At 39.3% G+C, this 16,015-nt stretch overlaps 1 protein-coding gene across 2 annotated transcripts in view; it reads left to right on the top strand.

Moving 5' to 3' along the window:
• Window positions 1-16,015, top strand: part of LOC130908014 (tyrosine-protein phosphatase non-receptor type 14-like) — a 123,050-nt gene that overhangs the window by 85,586 nt on the left and 21,449 nt on the right. For both annotated transcript variants that reach the window (XM_057823602.1, XM_057823601.1), the window contains exons 4-11: window positions 7,341-7,438; window positions 9,712-9,779; window positions 9,863-9,933; window positions 11,336-11,423; window positions 12,769-12,857; window positions 12,918-13,005; window positions 13,095-13,177; window positions 13,247-13,307. In XM_057823602.1, the coding sequence (XP_057679585.1) occupies window positions 7,341-7,438; window positions 9,712-9,779; window positions 9,863-9,933; window positions 11,336-11,423; window positions 12,769-12,857; window positions 12,918-13,005; window positions 13,095-13,177; window positions 13,247-13,307 (646 nt within the window). The remainder of the gene's footprint in view (window positions 1-7,340; window positions 7,439-9,711; window positions 9,780-9,862; window positions 9,934-11,335; window positions 11,424-12,768; window positions 12,858-12,917; window positions 13,006-13,094; window positions 13,178-13,246; window positions 13,308-16,015) is intronic.

Raw genomic sequence — 16,015 nt, 5'->3', positions numbered from 1 at the left:
TTGGATCTCGGTCTCGCTTTGTCCCGCCTCTTTCGACCGCATCAAGCTCCGCCTACCCTCCCTTCTCGGCGGTGCGGCCTGGCTAATTAGAGGGTTGCCACGGGAACGGAATGGCATCCTAGCCAATGGGTGTAATGACAGGGTGAGGGAGGAGGAGTGCGAGGTCAGATTATAGGCGCTGAGAGGAGCTAAATAAGGGAAGAAGTGGGGTGAGAATGTGGGCTGGAGATGAAAATGAAAAAAATGCAAGCAGGGTTAAACTTGAAAATGAATCTTTGTGAAGTAATAGAACATCCTGCTCAGTGGAAATGCACTGTTATCGCTAAAGCTAATGCTAGCGCATTAACTACCGTGGATGATTATATTCATGTTCATTAACTACAGTGCAACAGGAGTACATTTTTTTGTACATTTTGTAAAGTTCACGGCAGCTATAGAGATGACCAGCAGGTCTTAGAATTGAGGCGCGAGTGCCGTATAAGGCCAGTGGGGCAATATTTTGCGGCCCATTACATAACATCATGGGTGAAAGTGGTTAGAATTTCTTGCCGGAACTCTCTGGCGGGAAGGTCGCCACGGAACCAGAAATTTTATTTATTTATTTATTTATTTTTTTTTTTTTTGGGGTGGGGGGTCAAAACTACTGAAATGCAAAGAAAACTGTTTTGGTAAGTTATTTCTATAACACATACAAAAACTGATTTTCATTCAAAATTGTATTTTTTCAATGATTTGCAAAAAAAAAAGTTAACAAATACAGCTATAACCCCAACCGCCATCTCTGTTTTTATTTTCCCTCATTTCCTCACATACTAAATGCCAAATCTGAATTTTAACTACTTAAGAACACACGATGTATATTAAAATTGAAGATAATGTAAACATTTTTTGTTGTGTTTTATAATAAAAAAGATATAAGTAACATACATTCAAATAAGTACAAATGACATATTATGCAGAGTGAAATGGAATATATTTTGAAGATCGCGAAAACACATCATAAGGAAATGAATAAGTAGCCTAACATAAATGAACAAATATAAGTCCAAAGTGCACATTGACAGCTAAGATGTTCTGAACCTCCCCATTAGAGAAAATAAAACTAAATATGATAAATAAGCCAGCTTAACTCTTTGCTTGCTCTTGAAGATTTGACCCATTTTCTGTTGCATTGCCCTTTTTTTTGTTTGTTTGTTTTTTTTTGTTTTTGTTTTTTTAGCTGTTTCAGAAAACATGCACTTTTGAGCCAATCAGAGCTAACTATCTCTGGTGATCATATGTCAGTATGTAAGCCAATTAAACAGATAAATGAGCCCAGGCGTTTTGCTTCCATTCGTACATTAACGTGACTCGTTATCGTCAGACTCTGACTCGGATATATATTTTCGGAATCAAAGCACCGTATACCGGAACTGTGTTCCGGCCCAGAATCTTATACCGGAACTGCGTTCCTGACCGTTCCCGCTCACTTTCACCCCTGCATAACATCAATACAGGTAGTCCCCGGGTTACGATGGACCCGACTTACGCAATTTTGACTTTACAACTTTACTGTGTCTCATCGTTATTTCTTTCTTTCTTTATTTTTGATAAACGTTGACCTTTGTTTAGTGACGCGTGCTATTATTTTGCCGCAGGAAGCGTAGAACAGGAAGCGAACGTAGTACAGACGCGCCTGCCCACCCCACACACGCACACACAGAGCAGCCAAGTGGCAGAGGTGACAGCCTGTGCGCACATTTGTTGCTTGTGAAGCATCCAGAGTTGATAGCTGGCAGAGACTCTAACTCAACAAAAGGAAGTGATATGTAATGTAAATGCCTTAAAAAGAACAGAGGATACCCTCTTTTGGTCATCTAAAAAAAAAAGCAATACGGATTATTCATAAGGCAAAATACACATTACATACACATGAGTTATTCATCAAATCCAAGTTATTGAAGTTGTATGATTTCATAAATTTCAAAATGGGACAGATGATGTACAAAGCCTCAACTAATAGCCTTCCGTATAACTTGCAAACTCGTTTCCAGGCTAGGGAATCGAAATATGATTTGAGGGGAGAAAATGTGTTTAAACTTAACTAAGCTAGAACAACACTAAAATCATTTTCGGTTCCTTACTCTGGTGTAAAGGTTTGGAAAAAACTCGATTCTGCAGTGACCAGCTCAGGGTCATTGGCTGTCTTTAAGAGGAGGTATAAACAAACCTTATTAAATAATTATGTTGTCGACTCAAGCTAACTCTTAGACATCATAAAAACTGTACAAATGTTAAATAATGTTTCAAATTCTATAACAACATGGAACTGGTCGATTGGCCACTGTCCGGCCCAAGATCTTTACAATGCGGTCAGAACCTGGACAACGCGCCTGCTCGGAAAACACCTTAAAGTCTGGATATTGTTGAGGATAGCTGGGGTACAAACAAACTCGCTGCCAATCAAAACATTTGTTCTTCTTTTTCCCCAAATTAGAATCGATAAAGAATCGAATCGTTAAGCAATATCGATAATGGAAACGGAATTATAAAAATGGTATCAATTCCCATGCCTAATTGTATTTTATTTTCTTATAGTGTGTTCATAGTTTGAGTTGATGTTTTCGTTTTTATACAATTTGTAAAATTAGATTAACTAGTAGGTCGCCATTGTTGTTGACGTCGGTGGGCAGTGGAGTCTCTTGGCTATGCTGAGTATGACTAGCGACATAAACGTGTCATCTGTTGAACCCTTTCAATTTGAACATTAATGAGTATGACAGCACTGCCTATATTTCAGAAAATGAGCAGCAAAAGCAATTAACATGAGAGGCGCTTTTAACCGATGGTTGGACGTCTCGTCGTATAGAAGGAATTGCAGAACACCGGTAGTGTTCAACGAGTGACAGTGACAAAGTACGTCGTCACCCCGAGCGCCCTCCGTAAGTCAAAACATGTGCTATATATTATAGATTTTTAAATTAATATCAATATTTTATGTTTCTCTAATAACATATTTTAGTAAAAGAGAACAATTGTGGCTTATTAGAGCCTAGAAGTCTTTGAGTCAGAGGTTCCCTTTAATGATTAATTTGGACCTACGCGGAAATTCGGGTTTCGTCGCTAGCGTAGGAATGGAACCCATTCGTAGCCCGGGGACTACCTGTAGTCATCGTTCACGAAATCACACTGTATTTACATGATGAAACGTCAAATCCACTTTAACAGGGGGTCCGACAGCCATTGTCCCAGTCAAATCGGATCGAACGTCTATTGCTGTCAATGGCAGCCAATGAGTTAAAAATCAAAAGAAAATCTCAAAACGCATATAAAAAAACTAGGGCTGTCAAAATTATCGCGTTAACGGGCGGTAATTAATTTTTAAAATTAAATCACATTAAAATATTTGACGCAATCAACGCACATGCCCCGCTCAAACAGACTAAAATGACAGCAAAGTGCAATGTCCACTTGTTACTTGTGTTTTTTGGAGTTTTGTCGGCCTCTGCTGGCGCTTGGGTGCGACTGATTTTATGGACTTAAGCACCCATGAGCATTGTGTAATTATTGACATCAACAATAGCGGGCGACTAGTTTACTTTTTGATTGAAAATTTTACGAATGTTATTAAAACGAAAACATTAAGAGGGGTTTCAATTAGGGCTGTCAAAATTATCGCGTTAAGGGGCGGTAATTATTTTTTAAAATTAATCACGTTAAAATATTTGACACAATTAACGTACATGCCCTGCTCAGATTAAAATGACAGTAGAGTGTAATGTCCGCTTGTTACTTGTTTTTTGGTGTTTGGCGTCCTCTGCTGGCGCTTGGGTCCAACTGATTTTATAGCTTTCAGCACCATGAGTAAGAGGTGTAACTATTGACATTAACAATAGCGAGCTATTAGTTTATTTTTTGATTGAAAATTTTACAAATTTTAATAAAACGAAAATATTAAGAGGGGTTTTAATATAAAAATATCTATAACTTGTACTAACATTTATCTTTTAAGAACTACAAGTCTTTCTATCCATGGATCGCTTTAAGAGAATGTTAATAATGTTAATGCCATCTTGTTGGTTTATTGTTATAACAAACTAATACAGTACTTATGTACCGTATGTTGAATGTATATATCCGTCTTGTGTCTTATCTTTCCATTCCAACAATAATTTACAGAAAAATATGGCATATTTTAGAGATGGTTTGAATTGCGATTAATTACGATTAAACAATTTTTAAGCTGTAATTAACTCGATTAAAAGTTTTAATCGTTTGACAGCCCTAAAAAAAACCCCTTTCCTGATTACCTCAAAACTTCTCAGGCGTCTGGAAACTTTGCCTCCAGCCCACCCTGGAAAGACTCAGCCTGGCGTTACTATGGCAACAAACAGGAAACGGTGTGCAAGTTTTTCAACGGTTTCACTCTTTTTCCTCCTTGTGTGGCCGTTCTTTCAATAGACAAAACGCTTGCCGGGTTTCAAGGCTAAACGCGGACAAAAAAGGAGCTGAGAAACGTTTGTTTCGCTGGCCTTTGGGACTCCGACCGCATTGTGCGAAAGCGCCGGTGGCCTCAGCAATCTCAACAGTGTCATATTATATCAGCCCGCCGCCAGGCCAAACCACCACAGTCCCAAACCGCACGGCATCCTGGATTTTCCCCCCATGTTGGCACAGCAAATTCTTCTCCTTGGCTTACGTTACACGACTTCACATTCATCGCATCCCTTCGCCGCGAGTCAAACTAAGCAGAATAGGTTTGTCATAAATCTATAGTCCAACATGAGTCACTTGGGTGATTCACTCATTCCTGCGCAGGATTCTGTAGAAGACCTTTGTGATCTGGCCAAGTTTTTTTTCACCTCTTTGTGTTGTCTTTCACGCAGCGTTTTTTTCTCATCCGTCGTCACGTTACTTTCTTCTCCGCCGCTATGTTTTTACAGAAGTGGTTTTGGAAATTAAAGAAACTTTGAGGGTTTAAAGAAGTGCTTTCAAGTGAGGTTTATTTGATTGACGCGCTTTAGTCGGGTGCTTAAGATTTTCTGAGGACTTCTGCGCCGGTTTTAGTGTTGTTCTTTGAACTGCATGGAGTTGGGGAAAAATAAATCAAGGCCCGAGATGAAACGGTTTTACGCTTTGTCGACAAGAAGACTTAGTTTTGTGATTAGGATTAACTCATTGGCTGGAGATGGAGTTTTTGCACTTTATGTACAGTGGGGCAAATAAGTATTTAGTCAACCACCAATTGTGCAAATTCTCCAACTTGAAAAGATTAGAGAGGCCTGTAAGTGTCAACATGGGTAAACATCAACCATGAGAGACAGAATGTGAAAAAAAAAAAAAAAGAAAATCACATTGTTGGATTTTTAAAAAATTTATTTCCAAATTAGAGTGGAAATTAAGTATTTGGTCACCGAAAAACAAGCAAGATTTCTGGCTGTCAAAGAGGTCTAACTTCTTCTAACGAGGTCTAACGAGGCTCCACTCGTTACCTGTATTAATGGCACCTGTTTTAACTCATTATCGGTATAAAAGACACCTGTCCACAAGCTCAGTCAGTCACACTCCAAACTCCACTATGGCCAAAACCAAGGAGCTGTCGAAGGACACCAGAGACAAAATTGTAGACCTGCACCAGGCTGGGAAGACTGAATCTGCAATAGGTAAAACTCTTTGTGTAAAGAAATCGGGGGCCAGGGGGGTTGTCTTGTGCCTCTGTCCCCTGGGCCTGGTTCCGCCCGCCTCTCGGAGCCTGCATCAGCCACTGCTGCCCTTCTATCACGGTGTGGTGGACCCTCTCGGGGTCCATGGATCTGGGGGGTGGAGCTGGTCGTCCTCGGGTGGAGGGATGGTTCTCCCCTGGCGGCCAGCGTGTTAGTGCGGCACCCATTCGGGGATGCGGATGGGTGTTCAGGGCCCATGCGCTTCTCTCGCCCTGTGTGTAGTTCTTTCGGGTGGGAGCCTGCCTCCTAATTCATTTGCTTCCAAAAACGTATAAATACGTTCTATTTTTAATTGTTTCAGTGTCCCAAAAACGTGTCTTTTACGTATTTTTTTCCACAAGAGACATCTCTAGGTTCTGATGCAACTTCGCTCCAAAGCACAATGCTGAAAATCCATTTTAAAGCAATAAAACCGGCCACTGGAGGGCAGTAGCGCATTTGGTAAGACCCGCAACCCGATTCAACGGAACGAACGGCCAGGGCGCCGGCGGAAGACGACCGAATGGATGACCAGGAGGACGTCCGGGACGCCGGGCGACGAACGACCAAGTGCAACGACCAGAAGGACGTCAGGATGTAAGGCGGCGGACGACCGGGCAGAACAACAGGGAGGACGCCAGGGATGCCAGGCGCTAGACGACTGAGCTGAACGACTGGGACCACCAGTGCAGCGGACGATGCCGTTGAGTCCGTGCCGCTCGCCGAGAAGAGCCCGCGCCGCTGTGCTCGCCCGCTCGCGCCGCCCGTGACCCTCCAGTGTCCTGCGACTCAGCCGGAAACGCGCACGGCCAAACCAGTTCACCCCCAGGAGCACAACATGCCCCACACAAGTTCTCCAGGCGAACTTCGCCACGAGGCAGTGGTCGCCACAAAAGAAAGACTCCAAAAACTCCATCTTGATGAGACAGGCGGCGATAAGGGAAAAGTTTACCCCGGCTGTCGCGGCCACAAGAGCGTCATCTCTCAGTTCAGTAGTTTAGTTATGTGTAAATAAATTGTTACTTTGCTATCAAAAGCTCTATTTGTCTTGTTGTTTATGTTATTTTGTAGAAAGAAAACATTATTCAGATGTTTGGGATTTCACAAAAGCAAAAAAATTATATAAAGTTATGTTTGAAATATACGCTTTTACAAAAAACTCAATTTCTCTTTTTACATCAGAAATTGGAAAATTGCTTTTATATTTATTTTATTTATATAAACTAAGCTATTTTCTAATGCTGATTTCTAAAGAATGGAAAAAGATATGAACTAACTTTTTTTCCTGCTGAAAGAAGAGCGTCTAATCTATCTTTTGGTGGGTTCCATGTTTATATAGCAATAGAACAGGATTTTCTGTGGACCTTGCAAAATCAGTCAAAATCCAGTAAAACAGCCGGGAGCGTAGGGTGTTGCACCGATGAAAATGGCTGGGAGTGAATGAGTTAACTTACGCACTCTTCACCTTGGACCAGTGTTGTTTTTGTCAACAATGACTGTAATGAAATTATAAATAATTGATTTTTTTTCATCAATTTAATCCATTCAAGCAATGTTGAGACTCAAAAATGTAAAATGCATATTTTGAGATTTTGTATAAGGTCTTACTATAAAAGTCTTATCTTCCACAGCTAATATATTTCATCCCTTCTTTTCTAGGTATCAGTATTACCTTCAGGTGAAGAAGGAATTGCTGGACGGACGTCTCCACTGCACGGTGGAGCAGGGAATCAGACTAGCCGGCCTAGCAGTACAAGGTAAAACCAACCGACGCACGAGAACAAACAGCTCAAGCGAATAATCTTGCCGGGAAGACAGACGGCACAAGGGAGCGCAACCTCGCGCACTTTTTCTCAGGTCATCTTGACTTCGCTACCTAATATGGCTGCATACCGCGGGGAGAGTCCACTCGAGTTCCCTCGGTATCGCTCTTTACACTCACACTCTCCTGGTTGATGTCTGTATCTGCCAGGAGGGAATGTAAACAGACAGTTTGCTTATCGCCGGCTCCAAGGTTAGTCTCGATTTGTGGCAGGAAAACCCGTTATCAAGCGGGGAGGTGAGGATCCGCTTGCTACAAATGCTACTTAGGATGCACTTAACAGTGTCTGGCTTGCTGTGGAAGTGGGAGTGTTGTCACGTGGAGTAGGTACATGGAGGAAAGTTGTAAAAAATCTCAAAAACACTTAAGAATATGTTTTATTGACTATGATAGATGACCAATTGTGGTTCTTTTCATCCTTTTGCTGCGAATTTCATTGAGTTTATCGCTAGTAGATGCTCAAACGGATTGGACGTCTAGTGCAGTCAGTGGCAGCCAGTGAGTTAATGTCTGTTGAACATTGCCCGTTACTGAAAGAACTCTGCAGTGTGAATACATTCCAGTTGTGAGAGTGTGTGTGCATTTTTGCAACTGCATCATTTTGGTTATTTTTACTAAAGATGTCCCGATGCCGATCGATCGGGTCCGATCACGTCATTTTCAAAGTATCGGAATTGGCAAAAAAATATCTGACATGCCTTTATTTAATATATATATTTTTTTTAATTAAATCGTTTTCTAATTATATTTAACGTTACAGACAAAATGTCTTACACTCATCCAGAGTCTTTAGTTATGGCTTAAAGTAGAGCTATCAAATTTATAGCGTTAACGGCGGTAATTAATTTTTTAAAATTAATCACGTTAAAATATTTAACACAGTTAACGCATGCGCTGCACGACCCACTCACGCATTGTTGCATTCAATCTATAATGGCGCCGACTTACCTATATATACACAGCTAAATGGCAGCGTAAAATGAGTAGAGTGAATTTTGGCAGTCTTTGGAGCCTTTTTTTAATTGGCTAAAGCCTTAAAATCCCTCTCTCAACAATTAGTAATATCGTGGGAAAGCAATGTGGGGAAGAAAGGTAGTGGTTGATCTTTTTCTTTACACCTTAAGTTATTTCCCAACGCAGAGAAGATATATCAATTGGTGCCACTACGCACAGTCATGGTTGCACTTCCCATCATGTATTTGGGAAGAACAGTTAAATGGCTACAGTATCATTTACTGAAAGCTCAACAAATACACTAGATGGCAATATTTAGTCACAATATACAAAGTCACATTTATCCTCTAAGAATTGCAAGTCTTTCTATCCATGGATCCCTCTCACAGAAAGAATGTTAATAATGTAAATGCCATCTTGAGGATTTATTGTCATAATAAACAAATACAGTACTTATGTACTGTACGTTGAATGTATATATTCGTCCGAGTTTTATTCATTTTTTTCTTAATGCATTGCCAAAATGTATATGATCGGGAAAAATTATCGGGAATGATTGGAATTTAATCTGGAGCAAAAAAAAAAAAGCAATCGGATCGGGAAATATCAGGATCGGCAGATACTCAAACTAAAACGATCGGGATCGGATCGGGAGCAAAAAAAAACATGATCGGAACAACCCTAATTTTTACTTATTAGTAAACATTCGTATTTTTTATATAGTACTATAAAATAATTTTTTTTGTTCTCAACAATTTTATACGTATTTTTAATGTCTTATGTTGATGAATTAATTTGTTTATTTGATGAAATATTATTTTAAGGCGTTCTTCAACAAAATCAAATTTGTAATGTATTAATTTTATTGAATTTTCATCTTTTTCTCCACAGAAATGTTATTCAATTTTTTTAAAAAAATCATTCTTTTATTTTTTAATATTTTAGTATTTGTATGCAGAAATACCAAATACTGTATTTTCCGCACTATGAAGCGCACATTCAATGAATGGCATAATTTAAGGCGCAGTATTAGTACTAGTAGTCACAGTAGTGGTTGGGGTTGCGATATGCATCCACTAGAGGGAGCTGCGGGAATGCCATGATTAACCAGTATCAATCTATTTATAAAGCACATCGGATTATAAGGCGCACAGTCAGCTTTTGAGAAAATTGAAGGCTTTTAGTTGTGCCCTATAGTGTGGAAAATACGGTCAATAAAGACACTTTTAACAAGATGAATTGTCCTTTTTCCAGCTGATTTCGGGGACTTCACTCAGTTCACGTCTCAGGACTTCCTCAGGGAGTACGTGCTCTTTCCAGTGGTGAGTAGCCGTCAACCTGTTCATGTCAAACAACACATTTTTGAAGCATATTTTCACCATGATTTTCAACATGAAACCGTTAGAACTGGCCTCATGGAGACGAGGTGCTGGAGGAGTGGACTCAGAAGGTCGCCGAAGAGCACAAGAGCCACTGGTATAAGCCTCCTTATTCATTTTCATGCACTGTACCACTAATTAGTATACGTGCCGCAATGATGATTCAATAAACTCGAGAAATTCGAGTAGAAAAAAAGCTTTGAATCAAAATCTGCTGCTTCGAAGATTTGTTTAGAGTGGCGTTGTAATGGTTTGTTTTGAAAGTGTTTGCATTTAGTTTTATTGATTTGGGTTAGTACACTGCCCTCTAGTGGCAACAGTGAATGGATCCAGCTGCTCCCTGAGAAGACCAACATAAGGTTGTATTGCTAATTTGATTGTTTATGCATTCGTAATGAAGTTTAGAGGTATATTTAGCATTTTTTTTTTTGTTGGAATATGTGTTTGAACAATTTGTTAAGAGCATTGTTTAAAAATAAAAGGTTTTAAGCAGGCGGACTTTTGCTATGCAAGTTAGTTATTTTGTTGTAATTCGATGCTCATTCATGAATTGTTTTATACTGTTTGAGGCTAAGCTCAGCTACTTTAATTTATTTTTAAACGCATTTATTGCGCTTATGAAATGAAAGTGCAATTCTGCATAGTTTGAAAAAAACACTTGGGAATTTTGTATTTTCATTAGGGAAGCCGTAGCTATCGATAATTTTAGTAGTCGATCAATCAATGAACTAGTTAGTTCAAATAATCAAGTAATCAGATAAGGAACATTTCAAATTAAAATACCTGAGCTGAGCCTCAAACAGTATTAAAAAAAAATTAGGATATAGGTACGACAAAAGAAAAATTGGCTAAAAGTCCGCTAGCTTAAATGCTATAAAATGCTAACATTTTTTTTTCAAACAAGTATTCCCACAAAAACGGGTAAATATACCTATAAACTAAATTACAAAAAAAAAAAAAACATTAGCTCAAACAAACACTTAGCTTATATTGGGAGCAACATAACACATACAACATAACAGGGAGCAGCTGGATTCAGCCATGTGAAATGATTTTTTTTTAAATTTCATATTCACTGTTGCCACTAGAGGGCAGTGTATCCATCCAAATCAATAAAAACTAAATGCAAACACTTTCAAAAGAAACCATTACAACGCCACTTTAATTTAATGAATACTTGAAGCAGCAAAATTTAATTAGAATAATTTTTCTAATCGAATTACTCTAGTTATAAATTTAATTGTTGCAGCACTATGACTGGCAACTAGTTGAATGAGGCAAAACACTAACGCTGTTGTCCTCCGGCGTTGCTAATATCGACCAAAACCGAAAAGTTACATTGTGTTGCTTTGAATTTTTTAAAAAAAATTATAAAAAACAGTCAAAATGGATTGGACATCTATCGCTGTCAATTGCAGCCAATGAGTGTTGGCGTGTTTGGGCCTGAATCGTGGACATCCCTAATTATTATCTGTATTACTCATTGTTTATGTTTCTAGTCGAATGCAGGCGGCTGAAGCGGAGCTTTTGTACATCAAGGAAATCGAGAAACTGGACGGCTTCGGGCAGGAAAGTTTCGCGGCAAAGGTGAGTAGTCCTAACTAGAGCCGGGCGGTATACCGAAAATTTACCGTTACCGAAATTCTTCCCGATGACCGACGTAATTTTGACCATGTCGGTAAATTCAGTAATTTTCATCAAACAAGAAAATATTGTCTTTTCATGCTGCTTTGCCTCTGTGTTGTTCGGCTATGTTCATTCCCCTTTAAGTAAACAGCCAGTGTGCTTACGTATGAAGTCACATGGTTATCAGGAAATCAAACAAACAGAAGCTCGGTAGGCTAACGCTAGCGGCTAACACTACATGCAAACGTGATAGAGTCGGGCTTAAGGGAGCTTCGGCAAACTTTCATCCGACATTAAGTAGACTAATACTGCAACGATTATTCGATTAACTCGAGTATTCGATTAGGAAAAAAAGATTCAAATTAAATTTTGCTGCTTCGAGTATTCGTTAAATTAAAGTGGCGTTATAATGGTTTATTTTTGAAAGCGTTTGCATTTAGTTTTATTGATTTTGATGGATACACTGCCTAATTTCACATGGCTGAATCCAGCTGCTCCATGTTAAGACCAACATAAACAGAGTTTTTGTTTGAGCTAATGTGTTTTTAATGCAGTCATAATTAAGTTTATAGGTATATTTAGCCGTTTTTTCGTGGGAATGTTTCTGAACCATTTGTTAAGAGCAATGTTTAAAAAAAAAAACCTTTTATAGAATTTAAGCTAGTGGATTTTTGTTATGTAAGTTAGCCAGTTGTGCTTTTGTTGTACATAGATCCTTATTTTTTTATTCTGTATGAGGCTCAGCTCAAGTATTTTAGTTTTTCATGTGCCTTATCCGATTACTCGATTATTCGAACTAACTAGTTCATCGATTAATCAAATACTAAAATAATAGATAACTGCAGCCCTGAAGTAGACTCTTGGCGGCCTCCGGACAGGCTTTCACCTGCTTTCCTCCCTGGTTCTCACGATTTCAGGAGAAGGTGCTGTAAGTGTGTTCTACTGCTAGCCAGGCCGCAGGCTAATGCTAGCGGCTAACGCTACAAACGAATGTTGTGGAGTCTGATAGGGGCTCTAGCCTTGTCGAAACGGCTAATCTTAAAGAGTGGATTGGACATGAACTGCATCTAGTAATTAGTATGTTGTATTATTTTGTATCTGTGTGTGTAGGTGTGTGTGTGTGATTTTGTTGATATTTTATGATGGTAAAGCATTCATCATAAATTATAATCGAACAGTGAAGCCTATAATATGACTGTTTCATGGCCACAGCTATTTTTTGTATGTGCTTGCTTAATTCGGTGTCATTACTGCCATCATAAAATCTTCTATTGTTCTATTGTGAAATTTTCCATTTCATATGCAGGACAACTACACAAACGACATTTTCATCGGCATGTCTTTCATCGGCGTCTTTGTCAAACACCGAAACGGCAGATCTATCATGCTTCACAGGTGAGTTCGGATGTTCTCAGCTTGTGTTAAAATTGCAGTAAATTGTGTTTGTGCAACAAGGTGGAAGGACATCGGTACTATCGCGCACAATAAATCGGCCATTACGGTGGAGATCACCAGTCGGGATGACACCATCATCTTTCACATGGTGAGTTTTGTGTGTCTAAGCACACAAGGACGAGATTCTCCATTCAAGTATCAAATTCCTCACGACTGTTTTGTCTCTTTTGGGTGTAGGAGGATATGGAAATGGCCAAGTACATCGCTCGCCTGTTCACGGCCAGACACAAGTTCTACAAACAGAACAAGATTTGCGCAGAGTGAGTTTCGAGGACGTCCGAAGGTCGCGAAAAGGTGCCGCGTATTCACTGTTGCGTGTTTGTCTTTAGGCCGACACATTCCCCCGCACCAATCAGGAGACGACCTACCTGGACGCATCGTCTCTCGCTGGTACGCTCATCAAAAATCAAGTCAAGAGTCTAGTGCTTTTCTGTTTGTTTTTTGTTTTTTTAATGTGGCGTGGGCGTTTGCCTGGCCGTCACCCGGCGTGATTTCCGGCAGGACAACCAAGCCGGTGATTTGCGCGTCTCCTTTGCCGCCGGCCCCAGACAATGGCCGAGCTAAATACGGCACAATGGCCGCTTGAGTAATCGTGCGCGTAACCACAGGCGCTGCGTGTTTACAACTACGGCAACCGCAAATATGTCACAAATGCTGCACGGATCCAGTTGCAACATGGGTAAATAAGTCCCTTGCGGTGGCAGTTTAGCAATATGTGTTTAGTGGTGTTGGACTGCATACATAGCTAATGATATTTGGCCTTTCACTGCATTGGGTTGATTTGTTTTGGGGAAAGAAAAGAATTTTTTAAAAATTTGAAATCATTTGATGCTAGCTGTTTACAAAGAAGAGTCAGCAGAAAAAATAGATATTTATCAAAAAAAAAAAAAATCAAGCAAAACAGTGAGTTTGGCTAATCAATGTTTGCTAATGCTAATGGTTTAAAAAAAAGTATTATTTATATATTTATTTATTTTTACTTTAATGTGTGTGCGAGCTAACATTCAGCATAACGACTTGCTATTTTTGGGGGGGGGGGGTTTGATAGCTCAAACTATAAAACAATTTTTGTCACTCATTTTGTTCTTAAATGAAAAATTGGCGCCATCATCTTGCCACTTGAAGTATTGCATATCACCCTTCGCTTAAAAAAAATGAAAATGAATAAAACCTGCTCAACGGTGCCAGTCTGCTCTTGGACATGAGTCATTGTGATAATAACAATATATAGGTAAAATACATATTTAGGAGAAGCTATTTAAAGAGTATTTTGTGTGCTCCAGCTTTTATTTTGTGACCTCCGGTTTCCAGTCATGTGAATTTGCATATTAAGCTAAATATTTAGTTCCAACCGTTTCCAGATTTAGCATTTAGGATATAGGACATAAATTTAAGATTTAAATGAACTATTTAGTTCTGGATTTAAACATTCAGGTCCAAAACTTCTTATTTAAAATGAATATTTAGGTTGCTAAATAATGTTGTAAATGTGCAAAAAAATAGTACCCAAATTTTCAGACTATATGCTGCTACTTTTTTCCCTCATTTTGAATCCTGTGGCTTATAGTACAGTGCGGCTTATTTGATGATTTATTTGGTTTAATAGGTAAAACTTTATTTGACAGCGGCATCATAAGACTGTCATAAGAATGTCATAATTATGACATGACACTATAATGGGCACTACTGAATGCTTATGACAGATGTCAATATGTGTGATGTGGCATATTATGTCACTAACTCCATTTATGTCCAGCTCAGATCTTTTACGTCCATTCAAAAGTGAGATAATTTGCTGGATGACACTAACTGACATCTATTATAAGAATTCAATAATGCTTATGACAGTGTCATGTAATAATTATGACAGTTTTATGGCACCACTATCCAAGAAAATGTTACCAAATACAATAGCTAGCAATTAATGAAACAACTGGAATAGTAACTGAAGAAATAATTAGCAGAGAACATGAATTTTGATTGTTATTTACATCTGTAGTGCCGCAATGCATGCTAGGAGGAATGTTGGATGACAACAGTGTTGACAGCAGGTGGCAGCAGAGGTTGACTGTCTCCCCCAAGGGCGCATTGATGGCCAAATGAAGATTTTTGAAACAATAAGGCTTTGCAGCCAATTGGTTCAAAGCTTCATGGTGGTTCATTTGGTTTCACGACAGTCTTATAATGCCTTTGTCAAATGAAGTGTTAGCACCAGTGCGGCATATCTATGAACAAATGCCGTTTTCATGTCAAATTTGGTGGCTGGCGGCTTATAGTCAGGTGCGCCTTATAGTCCAGAAATTACGGTAACTCAAAAATTTCACACCAACTTTTCAACACTGTGTGGCGCTAGATGTGAGAAAATGTTGTCGTAATTTTCAGCATGTGCTGCTTTACAAACGGCGCCCCATATCAATAAGCAAGTACAGTGCCTTGCAAAAGTATTCGGCCCCCTTGAACCTTGCAACCTTTCGCCACATTTCAGGCTTCAAACATAAAGATATAAAATTTTAATTTTTTGTCAAGAATCAACAACAAGTGGGACACAATCGTGAAGTGGAACAAAATTTATTGGATAATTTAAACTTTTTTAACAAATAAAAAAACTGAAAAGTGGGGCGTGCAATATTATTCGGCCCCCTTGCGTTAATACTTTGTAGCGCCACCTTTTGCTCCAATTACAGCTGCAAGTCGCTTGGGGTATGTTTCTATCAGTTTTGCACATCGAGAGACTGACATTCTTGCCCATTCTTCCTTGCAAAACAGCTCGAGCTCAGTGAGGTTGGATGGAGAGTGTTTGTGAACAGCAGTCTTCAGCTCTTTCCACAGATTCTCGATTGGATTCAGGTCTGGACTTTGACTTGGCCATTCTAACACCTGGATACGTTTATTTTTGAACCATTCCATTGTAGATTTGGCTTTATGTTTTGGATCATTGTCCTGTTGGAAGATAAATCTCCGTCCCAGTCTCAGGTCTTGTGCAGATACCAACAGGTTTTCTTCCAGAATGTTCCTGTATTTGGCTGCATCCATCTTCCCGTCAATTTTAACCATCTTCCCTGTCCCTGCTGAAGAAAAGCAGGCCCAAATCATGATGC

Source organism: Corythoichthys intestinalis, chromosome 19, assembly GCF_030265065.1.
Source record: "Corythoichthys intestinalis isolate RoL2023-P3 chromosome 19, ASM3026506v1, whole genome shotgun sequence".
In the NCBI taxonomy this organism is placed as follows: domain Eukaryota; kingdom Metazoa; phylum Chordata; class Actinopteri; order Syngnathiformes; family Syngnathidae; genus Corythoichthys; species Corythoichthys intestinalis.
This window is presented reverse-complemented; position numbering and strand designations above follow the sequence as displayed.